We start from the raw sequence: 16,788 nt of genomic DNA, 5'->3' as shown, positions 1-16,788 counted from the left end.
TATAAGCTTGCCCACCTTCTGCTAAATACAAGCCTCCTTTCAACACATCTCAAATGTTTGCATTTTCTCCTTTATCACTCACATTCACTTTGGCTTTGGGGATGCCATTTGCTTTTGGGGAAGCAGACTTTTTAAAACTTAAGGGCAAGAAATGATCATACAATAATTTAAACACAAGTGATGATAATGTGGGCCTGACTGAGTGCTTCTCCAAATCACCTGAGCTTAATGAATACACTCAGAGATTTAAATATTTTGTTTTGATGTACTTATTTTGTTTTTTGTTTATACCACATGCTTGATGGAAATCATGTGTAGTAAATCTACAATCTAGCTTACTGTATTGATGCCACTTTTCTCTAGGACAGTAGCAGGTCAATCACATTAGTTCTTCACTTGAAAATGTAGGTAATTTGTATACTGTACAGTGGGCATATATTGGTTTATTTATTTGCTTTATAAATACTATTGTATTTTTGTCTGTTTTTTTTTGGGGGGGGCGGTCAGTCCTGGGCATTGAACTCAGGGCCTAGGTGCTGTCCTTGAGCTTCTGCTCAAGGCTAGTACTCTACTACTTGAACCACAGCTCCATTTCCAGCTTTTTTTTGGTAATTTGTTGGAGATAAGAGTCTCACAGACTTTCCTGCCCAGGCTGGCTTTTGAACCATGATCCTCAGATCTCAGCCTCCTGAGTAGGTAGGATTACAGGTATGAGCCACAGATGCCCGGCAATACTGTTGGTTTTTAATGAATGAGTTAATCCATAACAAGTGTATGCAAATACTGTCAAATTATAACTGCTCCAATGAAAATTAAATTTGAATAAGATCCCACATATTATGACTGTTGAAATACTTAATATCTGTTGATTTGGGTGAATGTGCTCATTCTTTTTATGGGCCAAAGCCCCAACTCCTTTATGACTCCAAAAGGTAAGGGTAGGATCTTGGGTGATTGTCATGATCACATTTCTAGGACATTGGAGATGGTACTTCCCCCACTCATATGTTGATTTTTCTGGCATGGGGGACCTGTCAGGTTTGAGAGCTAGGGTTCTGAATGTCCTAGCACCACCAGGGCCTAGCACCCACGGTAGCCATAGACCCCTCTCCCAAAGCCTAGGGCTCTCCTAGCACAGATCACATAGTCCAAAAAACCAAGTTTTCCTCCCTCTAAATCCTATTCATGGTGAGTTTATGGCTAAGACTGTGGGATGCAGTACACTCTAACTAGTTTACTCCATCAGATGAAATTCTCAGTAAAGCATACTTTGGCGAGTCAGATTCATCCTTGTTGAATAGGCAAATAGATTTATCACTTTATTTCAGGAGTTCATTTTTGCTGCAAGATAACATTCAGATTCTGAGAAAAATAATCTTGTTCTGTTGATAGTCTCTCTGTGTTTGAATCTAGGCTTTTAAAAATGGTTTTATTTTCCTTTTGTTTTCTATTTTCTATTTGAATCTCCTTGGTAGTATGAGAGGGTTTGAATCCCTGGTTTTATTTGGAATACTGTTCTCATGTGACACAGGGCTCCTTTCTCCCACACTTCCTGCCTGCTCTGTGATATGGTGGCCTTTTGGGTCTACCGCATCTCGGTGCTGTGGTTGTTTTTCCTTCTAGCTGAGGAACTCAGATGAATGTGAAGTGTGTCGCAAAAGGGGAACACTGTTCTGCTGTGATACTTGTTCCAGAGCCTTCCACAAGGACTGTCACATTCCACCAGTAGAAGCTGAGATGTGAGTGAGATGGGCTCCTTCCTCCTCCCAGCGACGCTTCCTTGCGCACGTGCACTGAGTGAGATCCAGGGGTTTGGAACAAGTGACAAGCAGCTCTTTGTGACGTCCTTAGAGTTAGTTAGCTTTCTAGAACTGCTATCTATGAGTGGATCCCCTAGAAGATGAGTCTGAGGTGAAGTCTACAGGCCCCATGGTCTATTGTGATATGTCCTCGGGCACAGGGAGAAAGGGAGGCCACAGATTTGGGGGAAATCACTCCTCTGTACTTCCTCTGGGAGGTCGAGGTTAGTGAGTAGGACCCTTTGCCTGATTACGATGACTTACCACCAAAAGTACTCCTCTTGTTCATGGGACTGGGGACAGGAAAGGCCAATTGGCTTTGTTCTTATTCAGGAAAGGAAGACACAAGACTGGCTTCCACAGTCCACCAGGTCTCAATGGGCCTCATGGAGGCCCAACATCCCTGGCGTTCAAAGCCAGTTTCCTACTCTCAGGTCTGGCAGGCTGGCTCGCTGTGCTCTGAGTATGCAAAGAGAGCTCCCCACTCACCTTGCCACCAAGCACTGACCCTGCGCTGCTGCCACTGATGAGGGGAGCCCACTGCCCTGGACCCTGTGTGGAAGGCTTACATGCGGCTCAGCCCACTGGCCAGCAGCAGCTAGGAAAAGTGGCTATTTACAGTGCCTGGCTCTCTGTTCACCTTCTATTTGACCTCTCAGGACCCCTTGGAGCTGTATCTTCTGCAGGATGGAGGCCATCGACAGCCAACAGACTCACTCTGAACCTGAGATCCTAGACAGGCAGATGTGGCCCGAGGAACAGCTGGTGAGTCACCACGATCCTCCAGGCATCCTCTTTTCTCTTCTGCCACACACAGGTCTGAAGTCATGAGAAAGACACTCTGAAGGAGCCAAGCCACACCTCCCTCAGGCAGATGGCATACTAAAACCTCTTTGTAGGCTGGGCACCAGTGGCTCATGCCTGTAATCCTAGCTACTCAGGAGGCTGAGATCTGAGGATTGTGGTTCAAAGCCAGCCCAGGCAAAGAAAGTCCATGAGACTTTTATCTCCAACTAACCACCAGAAAACCGGGAGTGGTGCTGTGGCTCAAGTGGTAGAATGCTAGCCTTGAGCTGAAGAGCTGAGAGTCAGCACCCAGGCCCAAAGTTTAAGTCCCACAACCGACAAAAAACAAGCAAAAACCTCTTTGTAGAAAAATAACTCAAGCTAACTCAGCTCTGTGTGGTAAACCACACCGTTTGGGGAAGCTTCTGGAAGGCATGCATATGGACTTCTCCTTTCTAAGCTGCATTTCATTGACAGCCTTCTTCTCTTGCAGAAATGCGAGTTCGTCCTCTTGAAGGTCTATTGCTGTTCTGAGAGCACTTTTTTTGCCAAGATCCCGTATTATTATTACGTAAGTAAAACAGCGACTGCCCTGCCTGAGGTCACGTGACTGAAATGAGTGCTTGTGCAATCTGTGCGCTTCATCCCCTGGAGTAGAGCACAAGATCTGTTGTCTTTCCCTATGGGATTTTTATGGGAATCCACAGAAGATAAACCCTAGTTATGCCAGTAGCTTTCCCATTGTTGGTTTCTTTGTCATCAGATTAGGGACACATCTACAAGTCAGAAAAAACCCATGTGGTTGGACAGAATCAAGAAAACGCTGAATGTACGGGGTTACCCCCAAGTGCAGGGATTTGTACAAGACATGCGCCTCATCTTTCAGAACCACAGGGCCTCATACAAGGTAAGTGGTTCTCCTTGTACTTCCTTTTCCTTCCACTGGGTCACTCCATGCCTCATTTTCTGGTACCTGGAACACTTGGAGTTTCCAGCATCTTTCTATAGCAAAGTACTGGAAGTGAGTGATTTATTTCTTTCAGTTTCAGATATAAGTAATAGTGAGCTCAAAGGTGACTCTGCACCTTCAAAGCTCACAGAGAAAGTGCCCATCCTTGGTTTGTCCCTCCCTCCCTTCCTGCTTGCCTGCCTGCCTTCTGCTAGTCCTGAGGCTTGAACTCAGTGCCTGAACACTATCCCTAAGCTTTTTTGCTCAAGGCTAACACTCTATACCACTTGAGTCACAGATCCACTTCTAGCTTTTTGCTAGTTATCTGGAGATAAGAGGCTTGGAGAAATTCCTGCCCAGGCTGGCTTCCAGCTGTGATCCTTGGATCTCAGCTTCCTGAGTAGATTACAGGCCTGAGCCACTAGTGTCTGTCTCTCCACACTTAGTCTTAAAGTATTTTTTGCTGCTTGTTTTCCATCAGTGAAAATTCTCAAAAATCCCAGGATCTAGATTTCTTTACATGTGAATAGACATGTAGTTCACAGGGATGTCTGAGAGGAACAGAAGCCACAAGAAGGAAGAGGTCGCTAACCCCTTCTCATCCTCCTGTCCTTTTATCTGAATTAGTATGATGAACTACTAGTTTCTAACTCCCACTGAAATAAATAATCAAAGTCCCATAGGCAGGGACCTCAAGTTTGGCAGTGAGTCTACATTTTTGTCATTAGAAAGGAATAACCAGGCTTGTAGCATACCAAAGGTACTCTTAACTGTGTTTTTAACTTTTAACTTGGCTAGTGTGATTTAGCACGAGAAACCTGGGCATCTTCAATGGCCATTGGCTGATGACACTGACGAGAGCATCATCATATTTGACTCCATTATGTTTTTGTGTTTTTTCTTCCTCCAGGACTATGATTTTGGCCAAATGGGACTTAGACTGGAGTCTGAATTTGAGAAAACTTTCAAAGAAGTGTTTGCTATTGAGGAAGCAAACGAGAACTGTGGACTCCTGTAAACAGGCTGCTCAGCACACCAGCACTGTCTCCTTTTCTGGTGTCTTCATACTGCAGTCATAGCGTTGTCTGCTCGCTCCACGGGCCCCAGAGGGTGTTCCTGGATCCCACGGAACCAGATCCAGGCTGAGTTTTTCCTCCCGTCCTGGAGACCCAATCTGGACCCAAGGATGGGATCAGATGCTGCTTCTGTGCTTCCCCTGGGATCAGGCTGGAGCCAGCCCCCAGCCAGCGTAGCTTCTTCTAGTCTAGTGTATGGCTTTCATAGCCCCTCTTCTCCCGAGAGCATTCCACAATAAACGATCTATCTATCTAACTGATAGAGCTTTATCTTCAATTCTGCTTCTACAGGACTCATAATGCTCTTGAGTGTAAACTCCAAGGATAGGATTCTGCAGTTGAGGCATGTTCCAGCCAATTGGTAATGGATGAAATAGTAGTAGTTCTTGGTATGCTGTAAAAATGCAGTTGCCCCAATTTTCACCTGAAAAATAAAAAAAAAAAAAAACAGATGAGCTATAGATGGAGAGGTGTACTGGGTGGTAGATGGGTTGGGCATTTAAAAGGGAGGAAAAGAGTCTATAAGAACTGTGAGGTCAGCATTTAGCTATTGCTAAGTGATACTAATGTACTGATAAGAGATGATTTGAGTCTGTTAATCACTAGCCTAAAGGAGAAAGACCCTCACACATGCAGCTGGAAGGCAAATTACATGGAAGGCCTGTTCCAGGCTCTGATTTTAGGAATAGCAGAACTCTAGAGAAGACTGCATTCTATGGGTTGCACACCTGTGGCTCATACCTGTAACACTAGCTACTCAGGAGGCTGACATGTGAGGATCAGGATTGAAAGCCAGCCTGGTGGGGCTTTCTACTGCTGATAGCTGCAGGATTCACCAGCAGGGCTCAGCAGGCACTTGAGGACCAAGTCTGGGAGTGGACTCCGGGTCAAGAAAGGGGAAATAAGACATTGGATTAGGAAGAGAACTGTCAGTACAGGGGCACTCTTCGCTACACAGTTTACTCAGCTAGGCAAAGACCCATGCTGGGGATTCTGACATGCTCCTGGGTGGCCTCACTGGCTCAGTGTAGCTGCTGTGCACATTAAGTGAGGTGGGATTGAAGATGCAGGAACTGTGGTCATAGGCACCCAGGGAAGTTGGCATGTTCCAATAGCTTTGCTTGGGGTGACAGTGCTCCTTGGGGGTCACTGAGACATGAGTGGAAGGAGCACACTGCTATGTGGACACTAGTGTCCTGATTGTATAGGTGGGGTAAGGGAAGGACTCTCCTGTGTAGGTAGGGTAATGGGAGGAAGGCTTTACAGAACTGGCTTGTGTAATAGCAAGGAGAAAAAATGATTCCAGGACACTATAATCCAGATGGCAGCAAATTTAACTTGTCAGAGCAAGGTGGGGAGGGAATCCCAGTCTGTAGGTGTCTATGCAGATGGCTGATGGGACACAGTGTTCCAGCAGGCCAGACAGATGGGCTTCATCAAAAGGATGAATGAAGCCGGGCGCCAGTGGCTCATGCCTGTAATCCTAGCTACTCAGGAGGCTGAGATCTGAGGATCATGGTTCAAAGCCAGCCCGGGCAAGAAAGTCCGTGAGACTCTTATCTCCAATAAACCACTAGAAAACTGGAAGTAGCGCTGTAGCTCAAGTGGTAGAGCGCTAGCCTTGAGCTGAAGAGCGCAGGGACAGCATTCAAGCCCAGAGTTCAAGCCCCACGACCGACCAAAAAAAAAAAAAAGGATGAATGAAAATGAATTAATGGAAATGAATGGGCAGAAGGCTGAAGTCAGTACTCCAATGGAAAGAGCTTCTCTGCCTGCTTTCCAGAACCCACCAATGGGAATGAGAGCCAATTCTCACGAGGAAGGACTTTGCAAATATACGTAGCCTGACTCCCTCAGGGATCTATAGCCATTTCTTCAAATAACCACATGCCAGCTAAAGATCTTGTGGGTGCTGTTGAAGACAGTGTCTGACCTGGCTCTAATGCTTGAGACCCTAAGTGCCATCAATGTCCCAGTTAGAGCAGATCGTGTAGTGAAAGTGCAGAGAAAGTCCATCTCACAGTGAGTCCTTGGATCCAGAGCCATTTCCCCGATTCCTGGGAAATGACAGAGGTTTGAGTCACCTACAGAGATTGAAGGAGGCAAGGATGGTTTTTCCTATTATCCCACCATTTTGTTCAGCAGCCTGGCCTCTGCAAAAGCCAGGCCACGCATAACTATTGGCTAACACTAGAAACTTAACCGAGACTTCAAAAAATTCTCCTCCAGGAAGCAGGACAAGTTTGTCTGCAACAGCAGCAGTGTGTATATGGCCTTGCCATCGGGCCAAGGGAATTCCTTGCCTCCAGTACAGCCGACGGGGATACACGGCGTGCAGTCCATTGCATTGCTCCACTGTATTGATGACAATATTATTATTGGGTGATGAGCAGGAAGTGCTGAGTATTCTGAAAGCCTTGTTATATCACGAGCATTCTGAGTGGTGAGACAAACCTTATGCAAGTGCATGTCCATATAGGTATGTATTCAGGAGTTCCATAGTTGGAGACACGCTATGATCTCCTCTTCAAAGTTCCAAGCTATTGTACCATGTTTCTCCTACCAGTAAGAAAGCATAGTGCTTTGATGGATATGATAGGCAATTTGCTCTGTGTCTGTGTGCCGCACACACGCACATGCACGTGAGACTTGAATTCAGGGCCTTGTACATTTGCTCAGCTTTTCTGATAATGGCTGGTATTCTACCAGTTGAGTCATACCCCCAGTCAAACATTTTGCTAGTCAATTGAAAATAAGAGTCTCGCCGGACACAGGTGGCTTACAGGTGGCCTGTAATCCTAGCTACTCAGGAGGCTGAGATCTGAGGATTGCAGTTCAAAGCCAAGCCTAGTCAGGAAAGTCCATGAAACGTTAATCTCCAATAAACCACCAGAAAATCGGAAGTGGTGCTGTGGCTCAAGTGGTAGAGTGCTAGCCTTGAGCTGAAGAGCTGAGGGACAGCGCCCAGGCCCAGAGTTCAAGTCCCACGACTGAAAAAAAAAAAAAGTCTCTTGGACTTTTTTGTCTGGGCTGCTTTCAAATTGGGACCGTCAGATCTCAGCTTCATGAGTAGCGAGGATAGTAGATGAGAGTCACTGGGCCTGGCTTCATGGTTGACAACTTGGTGAAAATGATCCTAAGCTTTGTACTATTTGTGTTTGGGAGTAGAGAAAGTAGCAGGTATCTTAATCGAATGTGCTACCCATATTTTCACCTAACAAGACATAAAGGATATTGTCACATGCTGCTAGATCATCTGTGTCATGCTCATGCTTTTCATCCGGCTTGAACCGCATTTGGCTTGTTTTAGTCAGGAATGGCGTTTTGCTGAGAGGCAGGACAGGCAGTGATGTGGGAGCAAGCCCTTGGCTTAGAAAGAGTCTCCACTTGCTAGGTGTTTTTTAATCTATTTTGTTTGTTGTTTTTTTTTCCTGTGGGCATCTATTTTTAATATATTTAAAATTGTTTTATTTTCTTTGTGTGCTGGTACTGGGGGCTTGCTTGAACTTAGGGCCTAGGCACTGTTCCTGAGCTGTTTTTCTCGAGGCTGGTGCTCTACTACTTGAGCTACAGCTCCACTTCTAGCTTTTTGGTGGTTATTAGAGATAAGAGTCTCACAGACTTTCCTGCCCAAGCTGGCAGGAAAGAACCTCAATCCTTAGGTCTCAGCCTCCTGAGTACCCAGGATTACAGGTGTGAGCTACTGAATGCCCATACATTTTTAAGTTTTTAAAATTATCTTTAAGTAGTTACACAAAGAGTTTCAATTCAACCTGTCGGTTTATAAGTACAATGCATCTCAATGCCATCCCTTCCGTCATTCCCCCCATCTCTCCTACCCACCCTGCCCGCCGTCCCCTCAAGTTACCTGGTTCCATTTTCACAAACATACATTGAATGTAATGGCTGTGTTCATCCACCTTTCCTCTCTCCATTCATCTGCCTCCCTCCTCTGCCCCCTTCACCTCTCCCCTCCTGACCACCCCAGTTTCAGCTTCCTGGTACTCATTGTATGTCAGTTGCTCAAAGGCACATGGACAAGTTTGTCCTTGAACAAGTTACTTCTTTATCCCCTGCATTAGGTTGGCAAGAGATCCTATAATGGAGATCCTAATATATGTGGCTCACTAAAGTATTTGCTCTTAGAAAGTATCTGGTTCAGGCCAAGCGCTGGTGGCTCATGCCTGTAATCGTAGCTACGTAAGAGGCTGAGAGCTGAGGATCATGGTTCAAAGTCAGCCCAGGCAGGAAAGTCTGTGAGACTCTTATCTCCAATTAATCACCAGAAAACTAAGTAGTACTGTGGCTCAAGCAGTAGAGCACTTGCCTTGAGCTGAAGGAGCTGAGGGACAGTGCCCAGGCCCAGAGTTCAAGCCCCAGGACCCCAAAACAAAAACATAAATAATCACAAAGGAGCCATCGAACTCAGAAGATGAATGCAAATATCTTGCATTCTGGACATCAAGAAAGACCTAATTTGTCTAGGTTAGCCCAAAAAGAACTTCACAGGTAGGATCCACAGAAGCTCAGCCAGAAGCCTGAGGTGCTGAACTACAAAGAGTCTGAGCCCAAAGAAGAAATCAGAGCAGCTCCACGAGATTGGTATTTAACTTTCCACAACCCTTCACTCCAGCATCCAATTCCCACAAGAGAGTTTGGCAGGCTGGGATTGCTCAGCAGTCCAGTGTTTTTGCCCTCAAAGGGGTAGCCAAAGAAAACTCATCTGAATGATGCAGCTGACCCAGGCAGTGCCAGGAGTGGACCAGTATAGCCCAGCCAGGGATGGGGTTCCGTCCAGACCAGTCAAGAGGGATGCAGAGTGGCGGGCTGAGCTGCGTCAGTGTGCTGGAGAGGGATGATCACATTCCATTGTTCTGTGCTGTAGAGGCAAAGGCTGTTCATAAAGGAATATGCCTGCTGTACCAGGTGTGCTGCCCGGGTGGGCCAGGCCTCAGGGCACTTTGGAGCCATTGGTGTCTTGGGTAGCAATTTGGGGACTGCCAGGTCCACTGCTGAGCCATCAGAACTGGAGATTGAGGAGGAACTCCTGACCAGCAGGCCTTCCTAGAGCAAATGCCAGGCATGTTGGACACGATTCAAAACCCAGCTGCCAGAGGCCCCTGCAAGGTAAGCCACACCCTGCATCCTTTGAAGAGAAGGCAGAACTCAGGAAGCAGAATCAACTTCTGATTTCCTGGCCCTGTGAATGGCCAGTCTTGCTCAGAGTAGCCTAAACCTTTGCTAAAAAGGCTTTCTGATTGGTAGAGTCAGGGGGAAGCTCAGAGTCATCGGGCTTTCTCGAGTGTGTGTCTGTGTGTGTCTGTGTGTGTTAACGGGGGGGGGGGGGGTGCAAATTCTAGAAAGAGAAAAGCAGATATATGAGTTTAGACTCTGTGTGCAAACCCCTCCCAAGTCTGTAGCTGATGTCCAGGGCAAATGTGTCCATCTGAAGTGTGCGGGCTACGTTCCACTCACAGTGGACAAGACCCAGCGTGCAGCTCTCAGCCTCACTGCATGAATCAAAAGCTACCGGGCTCAGATTCAAGCAGGATATGGCAGTTCGTTTTTGACCCAATCAAATCTCTGTGTAGACACAAGGGGGACTACAGGCTGGGGAAGCACAGAACCATTTCAATGCCAGTAGTAGTGTACTGCTCTGCAGTGTTGCATTGGACACAAATCCATCTGTTCCAAACTAGGATCCTTCCTTCCTGAAAGCTTTATCCCAGCTGTCCCCTGACCCCATGGTACATGGGATGGCAAGCATCTACAAAGTCTTTGTCCTAGAAGCTTCTCATGATAACTCACTGGAAATGAATGTATGGAGTACCCAAAGATAAGTGTGTAGAGACACTTTTCTTACTGATACTGAAAAAAAATACTGCCACACCTGGATCACATCCTTTATCTTAATGGTCTCAAAGAATGAGGCCATAGACACACAGGAAGAGGTGAAATGGTAAAGATTTACTGAAGGAAAAGATAAGCAGGAGGGTCCCAAGACAGGGCAGCGCTTGGAGTGCATTGTGCAGTTAGTTAATAAGGCGATTCTAGGAGAGAGCAGCATGATTGGAGCACTGGACCCTGGGGTCCAATCAGTGTTCATGTGCCAGTTTTCAAGGAGCCATGGGACATGAGGTGATGCCCAGGTCCCTGCATACAGACTGCTCAAGGCCATGGTAATGCAATGTCCACTTCAGTCCAGGAGGCATGCCAGCTCACCATAATAATGGACCCATAGAACGAGTTATACAAGTATCAGGCCTGGCCACTTGATAAAAGACATCGCTGCAGTCATCATGGGCCTCAGTGCCCATCTCTGCTCCATCCCCACTCATGCCGTCCTCTGCTCTGTCTCCTTGTGTTGTCCAGCCCATCCCAGCCAACCCTCTGAAGTTCATCAGGAGACCCCAAACAGAGGGGTCTGACCCCAGAGCTGCCTTAGGTCCATCCTGTGGGGTCAGGGTGCAGATCTCCCTGGGAGGGCAGCGAGGCTTCACAGCAGCTCTGACACACAGCAAGAACTCACACAGGTCCCCCAGAACAGCCAAAAGCAAGGGAACTACCACAGAGGCTGAAAACTAGCACAGTGTTCTTTTTCAGTCAAGGAGGCAGGACTTGTACATAACAGCTGGGTGAAGGTGAGACAGTTTGCTTCCAGACCTTCTAGAAGCAGAGCACCCAAAAAAAAGTAAAGGAAGATGAAATCCATCCCCAAGGGAGACTAGGGTATGAGAAGCTGAGGGTGGTTTTGAGGGCATTTTCTGAAGTTGTCAGTCTTCTCTTAAAAATTCATTCTATACTGGGTGCTGGTGGCTCATGCCTTGTAATCCTAGATACTCAGGAGGTTGTGATCTGAGGATTGTAGTTCAAAGCCAGCCTGGGCAGTAAAGCCCATGAGATTCTGATCTCCAATTAAACATCAAAACACCAGAAGTAAAGCTGTGACTCAAGTGGTGGAGTGCTAGCCTTGAGCAAAAAAAGCTCAGGGACAGCGCCCTGGCCCTGAATTCAAGCCCAGGCACAAAAAGAAAAAAAAGAAAGAAAAGAAAAGGAGAGAAAAACATTTGGTGCCATCTGTTTTTGTAACTTAATATTTTTCTTTTTTTTATCCAAGACTAGGACTCAAACTCAGTATCGGACACTTTCTTTTCTTTTTTTAATGTTTTTCAATGCTCTAAGTTTACATTGAGTGATATCTGTGTGCTTGGAGGAAATCTCAAGATTATCTGCAGGGCTTTGAGGCAAGGGAGGTGGGCAGATTTGAGCATTTCAACCTCCAGGGAAATGGAGCAGATAGGGCCCCCCTGGACTGCAGGTAGCCTGCTGTCCTCTGGGGAGACCAAGGATTCAGGAGGGGTGGGCTGCCTCCTTTCCAATTGGAATCACAAGCCCATTTATGCTCATAAACTGTCTAGTAGTGCTTCTATGATGGATTTCAAGGTGTTTGAATAATCTTTGGGGGAGGGGAAGGCTTTTCCTCTTCTGTTTCCCCCAAGGACACCAGAACCCAAGGACAAGGACATCTGTAATACCATGAAGGGCCACTGGGGGGAGGAGTGCAGATTTGGTTGGAGCTTCCATATGGGAGTCAAGGTCACTCACTGCATTCCTGGCTGAAATGAGAGTGGAGAGTCAGGGGTTCGTTGCTGTGTGTGTGCCCAGTGGCCGGTCTCCCTGCCAGGACCATAGCAAAGAGCCAGGCGTAGTCATGGTGGGCCCCAGGGACTCCGGTGTTGCCCATCACCGGTCAGGAGAATAGAATTCCTATCGTTGTCCACCTGTGGATACAACAGAGGCTGAACTAAAGGACTTTGGTGGAGGGGACCAGAAGTGGGGACCCAGGCTGTGGCCTTGGGGCCGCCTCCTTCCTCTGCCCCTGGCCACCCCTCCAGCATCGGCTCAGGTGCTTGAAGCTTCGCTCCGATTGGGCGGGGGAGAGGGGAGCTGAGTTCTGTCTCAACACCATCTTTACGAGCTGAGCCTACGGGGTGCTACAAGGTCTCTGGCTTCTTGGGCCAGAAAGAAAACTTGAGGAAAGAGAGGCATGGGCTTAGACATGTTTAGATGGTCAGAGGACACCCCACCAAAACATGTTACCCTTTTTCTCCACCTCAGTTCTAAACCAACTAAGAGCTGGGCCAAAAGGAGACATGAAAGGGACCGAATAGGAGATCAGGGACCTGGCTTAGAGGGGTGGCAATAAAGGGATCCTTAAAACCAGACCTCAGACCTGGGCTTACCTACATGGCCTCTGGCGGCTTCTGTGATGACACCCACCCCAGCCCCACACCTGCTCTCCTGGTGTACTTGAACCTGGAGAAGCTCAGGGCCCCGGCCTCCACTATCAGGACAATTACAGGGAGACCCGGCAAGGAGCAGACTCAACCCTGTTCATTTAGCCCCTGCTGGAGACGTTCCCCCAGAAGAACAGAGGGTCAGGGATGGACCCGGGCTGATGTGCTGATCCCTGAAGGCCCTCTAAGGAAAGCACAAGGGACGCAGCCACTCTCCATGCCCTCGTGCACAGAGGGCGGCCAGCTCCCTGTGGTCTCAGGATTCCGGCTGGGATGGAGATGGGCCTCTGGTCCTGAGGGCTGTCCAGGTTACAGTGTCCTTGTCCCCCCCCCCCCCCCCAGCTCCCCTGGCGGGGGAAATGGCCCAGGCCTCCTGCGAGGTCCCTCCATAAGCAGGATTTTTTTCCAAGTTCACTCTTTGGGAGGAGCAGGGGGCGGCTGTCCCATTTCATTTTCTGCATCACAGAATCCTGCTTTTCCTGCAAGGACTTACGCCTTCTTCTAAAGCTCTCCTTGCTCCTGGGAAGAAGTATGGGGCATGCGCAGCTATCCCTAACCCCATCCCAGGGAGCACCTCCTTTCTCACGAGTGGGAGTGGCCTCAGCCTGGCAGTGCCCAGCGGTAAGGAGCCCACCCCGCCTGCAGCTCATTAGCCTCTCACTCCCAATGCTCATCTTGGCAGACTCAGAGCAAAGCTGGCACACCCATGTCAGTGCCAGCTCAGTAAGAGTCCAGGCCTGCCTGTGCCCACAGATAGATGAGAGAAGGGGAACCCACAGCGGGCTGGCGCAGCCTGTGCCTGGCTTTTGATGGCTCTCCAGGCCCCATAGACGCTGGGAAGAGGAAAGCGGTGTCCAACAGAGGCTTGGTTTACCAGTTTCTCTCCCCTACAGAGAGAGAGAGAGAGAGAGAGACAGACAGACAGACAGGCAGACAGACAGACATAAATGATTGATAAAGTAAGAAGACAGGGGGACAAAGGAAGAGAGGATGGAAGGAGAGAGAAGGAGGGGGTGGGGACATCTGAAGCACAGTGACCCGGCCTCCTGTCTCAGATTGTCTGTCCCCACAGATCGTGCTCACAGCTCAGGCATCTCTGCATTCATTCACTCCTGTGAAGCACTTAAGCAGGACTCCTGAAACACAGTCATTGTGATCCTAGCTCTCCAGGTGCCCGGGAGAGTTCTGTCTCACCTCTGTCTGATGCCAGGGACTACAGAGAACCTTGCACACCCCTCCCCCGTCTCCCCACCCCCACCCCCTTTCACACCCAGACGAGGCTGAGAACTTCAGCTCTGTGTGTGAGCTGGATTTCCTCTGTTGGCAAGATTAGCCAGCGGCTCAGCGGAGGCCTCCAGCTGAGAAGCGTTTGGGTTTGAGCGGATTGTGTTTGCTGTCTTGGCAGAAACCAGGGGGCTTAGGGGACCCAGCCTTGCGGGTCGCTGGTGACCCCTGCCGGAGGTCTGAGGGCCTCTGGGGTGAGGGAGGGGGCCTGAGTTAGAAGAAATGCTTTCACTTTCTTTTCCTATCTGGAAAGGAGGTGGGGCGGAGTCCTCTGTGGCGACTGACTTCCTGCTCTGGGACAGACAGCCACCGTGCACACAGGGGGACGGGAAGGATCAGAGGCCCAGGCCCAGACCCTGGCCCAGGCAGGGCTGGGGGAGGGAAGATGGCCGGTGGGGACGATGGCCTCAGCGTCAGGTGAGTCTCTGCCCTTGTCTTCCCGCACTCTGAGCTCTGGCGATCTTGTTGAGTTGGATCATGAGTTTAGTTTGTGTCTGGAGCTTTGTTTGAGTTCAGATCTGCTTCACGAAAACGGATCCTGCTTTGTCCTAAGAGACTGGAGAGAGGAAGAGAAGCTTTGAAAATGGAAGGGGAAAACCCTCCACAAAGCACATAACTGTTGTTTTGCAGGTAGAACTACACAGCTGTCTGGGACGTGAGACACTGCGGAACTTGGTGGCGAGGATTGCTTAGTTCCTCATTGACCTGTGAATGCTCTCTGCCCTCTGCCTCTCTTCACCTTCCATAGCTCGTGTCAAAGACAGCGGTTTAGCTCAGAGACGCTAGCCCAGGGTGCTGTGGCTTTACCTGCCCCAGATGGCTCGGTGGGTACCAGGCTATCCTAGGGCTAGCTCAGACTCCAGCTCTCCCTCCAGGGGATCATGTAGGGGAGGGTGTGTGTGCCAGGGCTGGACTTGAACTCAGGGCCTGGGAGCTGTCCCTGAGCTTTTGTACTCAAGGCAAGTACTGTGCCACTTGAGCCACAGCTCCACTTCCAGCTTTTTGGTGGTTAATAAAACTCTTATAGATTTTTCCTTCAAACTACAATCCTCAGATCTCAGCCTCCTGAGCTGCTAGGATTACAGGCGTGAACCACTGGCTCCCGGCTTCCTCTATAATAACTTGATCAGAGGAAGACGAAGGCCTTCAACTCAAAAGCCTAGCATTTAGAAGTTTTCACTTCTGGGAAAGTGGCTCAGTGGTAGAGTGCTTGCCTTGCATGCAGGAGGCCCTGGGCTCAATTCCTTAGCACCACATAAACAGAAAAAGCCAGAAGTGGTGCTGTGGCTCAAGTGGTGGAGTACTTGCCTTGAGCTGAAGAGCTGAGGGACAGCTCCCAGGCCCAGAGTTCAGACCCCACGACCGGAACCAAAAAAAAAAAAAAAAAAAATTCACTTTTGTTTTATTTTTACTTTTAACCAGGGTGGGTTATAGAAATCACAAATTGTAGAAATTCTCTTGTCTCCAATAAGAGGAAATTTAAAATCTAAAAAAATTAACATTAATATTTTAATATTTATATAATATAATGCCTTAATATTTATTTAGTACTAATACTAGGGCTTGAACTCAAGACCTTGTGCTCTTGCTTGGCTTTTTCCCTCAAGGCTGGTGCTGTACCACTTGAGCCAGACCTTGACTTCTGGCTTTTTGCTGGTTAATTGGAGATGGAGATCTCAGCCTTCTGAGTGGGAGCCAGTGCCACCCAGCTTCCTTTCTTTTTGAGAGGGGATTTTTTTTTTTGTCTGATAAGCTTTGTCTTGTCCACCCATCATCCCAGCAATATTTAGATTTTTGTGTAGCATTCAGCACGTTGGGGAGAATCTCATAGTCTTTCTTGACTTACTCCTCCAAATCAGCCTGAGTATTGTTTGCCACCTTCAGTGGTTGATCTCTCACCAGTGCATGAGCCTAGGAAAGCTCAGACCAAACTTCCCACTTGGGTACAATATTGTTTACATTTCCTGTCTTACCGGACACTGAACTGTTTCCGTGGGAGCTTCTGTAGTTCGGAAGTTCTGTTCCAATCTTTATTTGTTCTGTGAGCCTCATGGACGGTTCACTAAGGGACCCCACTAGCTGGGGTGTTTATATGCTCTTTCTTCTCTACCATTGGCTGGTGATGGCCTCTCTGTCCAACGCAGCACCACAAACCATACATGTGAAGTGCTGTCACCATGTGTCACAATGACAACATCATTTGGGGAAGGATTTCTGGTTGCTGCTTCTGGGTGCATTGGCAAATGTAAGTCTAACTCTAGAGCCAGGTGCTGGTGGCTCACATCTGTAATCCTAGCTACTCAGATTTTTGTTGTTGTTGTTGTTGTTCGGTTGGTTTTGTTTTTTGGTTGGCTCTGGAGCTTGAACTCAGGGCCTGGGAACTTAAGCTGTTTTTGCTCCAGTCTGGTGCTCTATTACTTGAACCACAGATCCTCTTTGGATTTTTTGGTGCTTAATTGGAGATAAAAAAAAGTCTCCTGGACTTTCCTGCCTGGGCTGGCTTTGAATCACAATCCTCAGATCTCAGCCTCTTGAGTAACTAGGATTACAGGCATGAACCACCTGGCTCTTGTATTTTGCTGAATTTCTTTATAAAC

General features: G+C 48.0%; 2 protein-coding genes across 16 annotated transcripts in view; both read left to right on the top strand.

The window, feature by feature from the left end:
* The window catches only part of Sp140 (SP140 nuclear body protein), a 50,882-nt gene extending 46,016 nt beyond the window's left edge, over nucleotides 1-4,866 (top strand). For 8 of the 9 annotated variants that reach the window (XM_042679118.1, XM_042679113.1, XM_042679110.1 and 5 more), the window contains 5 exons: nucleotides 1,624-1,739; nucleotides 2,459-2,564; nucleotides 3,079-3,156; nucleotides 3,349-3,492; nucleotides 4,445-4,866. In XM_042679118.1, coding sequence (XP_042535052.1) covers nucleotides 1,624-1,739; nucleotides 2,459-2,564; nucleotides 3,079-3,156; nucleotides 3,349-3,492; nucleotides 4,445-4,552 — 552 coding nt within the window. In that variant the 3' untranslated portion in view covers nucleotides 4,553-4,866. Of the gene's footprint in view, nucleotides 1-1,621; nucleotides 1,740-2,458; nucleotides 2,565-3,078; nucleotides 3,157-3,348; nucleotides 3,493-4,444 lie in introns of all 9 variants that reach the window. The other variant, XM_042679117.1, reaches the window with a different exon arrangement.
* Nucleotides 4,867-14,402: 9,536 nt separating this feature from the next.
* Sp100 (SP100 nuclear antigen) overlaps nucleotides 14,403-16,788 on the top strand; it is an 80,133-nt gene continuing 77,747 nt past the window's right edge. For 2 of the 7 annotated variants that reach the window (XM_042679071.1, XM_042679070.1), the window contains exon 1: nucleotides 16,259-16,436. In XM_042679071.1, the coding sequence (XP_042535005.1) occupies nucleotides 16,369-16,436 (68 nt within the window). In that variant the 5' untranslated portion in view covers nucleotides 16,259-16,368. Of the gene's footprint in view, nucleotides 14,609-14,821; nucleotides 15,016-16,257; nucleotides 16,437-16,788 lie in introns of those variants that run through there. The other 5 variants (XM_042679077.1, XM_042679076.1, XM_042679073.1 and 2 more) reach the window with 5 other exon arrangements.

The sequence above is a fragment of the Dipodomys spectabilis genome, unplaced genomic scaffold (genome assembly GCF_019054845.1).
Source record: "Dipodomys spectabilis isolate Male_0828 unplaced genomic scaffold, ASM1905484v1 ptg000051l, whole genome shotgun sequence".
Lineage (NCBI taxonomy): Eukaryota > Metazoa > Chordata > Mammalia > Rodentia > Heteromyidae > Dipodomys > Dipodomys spectabilis.
Note: the sequence above shows the minus strand (reverse complement) of the source record. Positions and strands in the feature narration are given on the sequence as shown.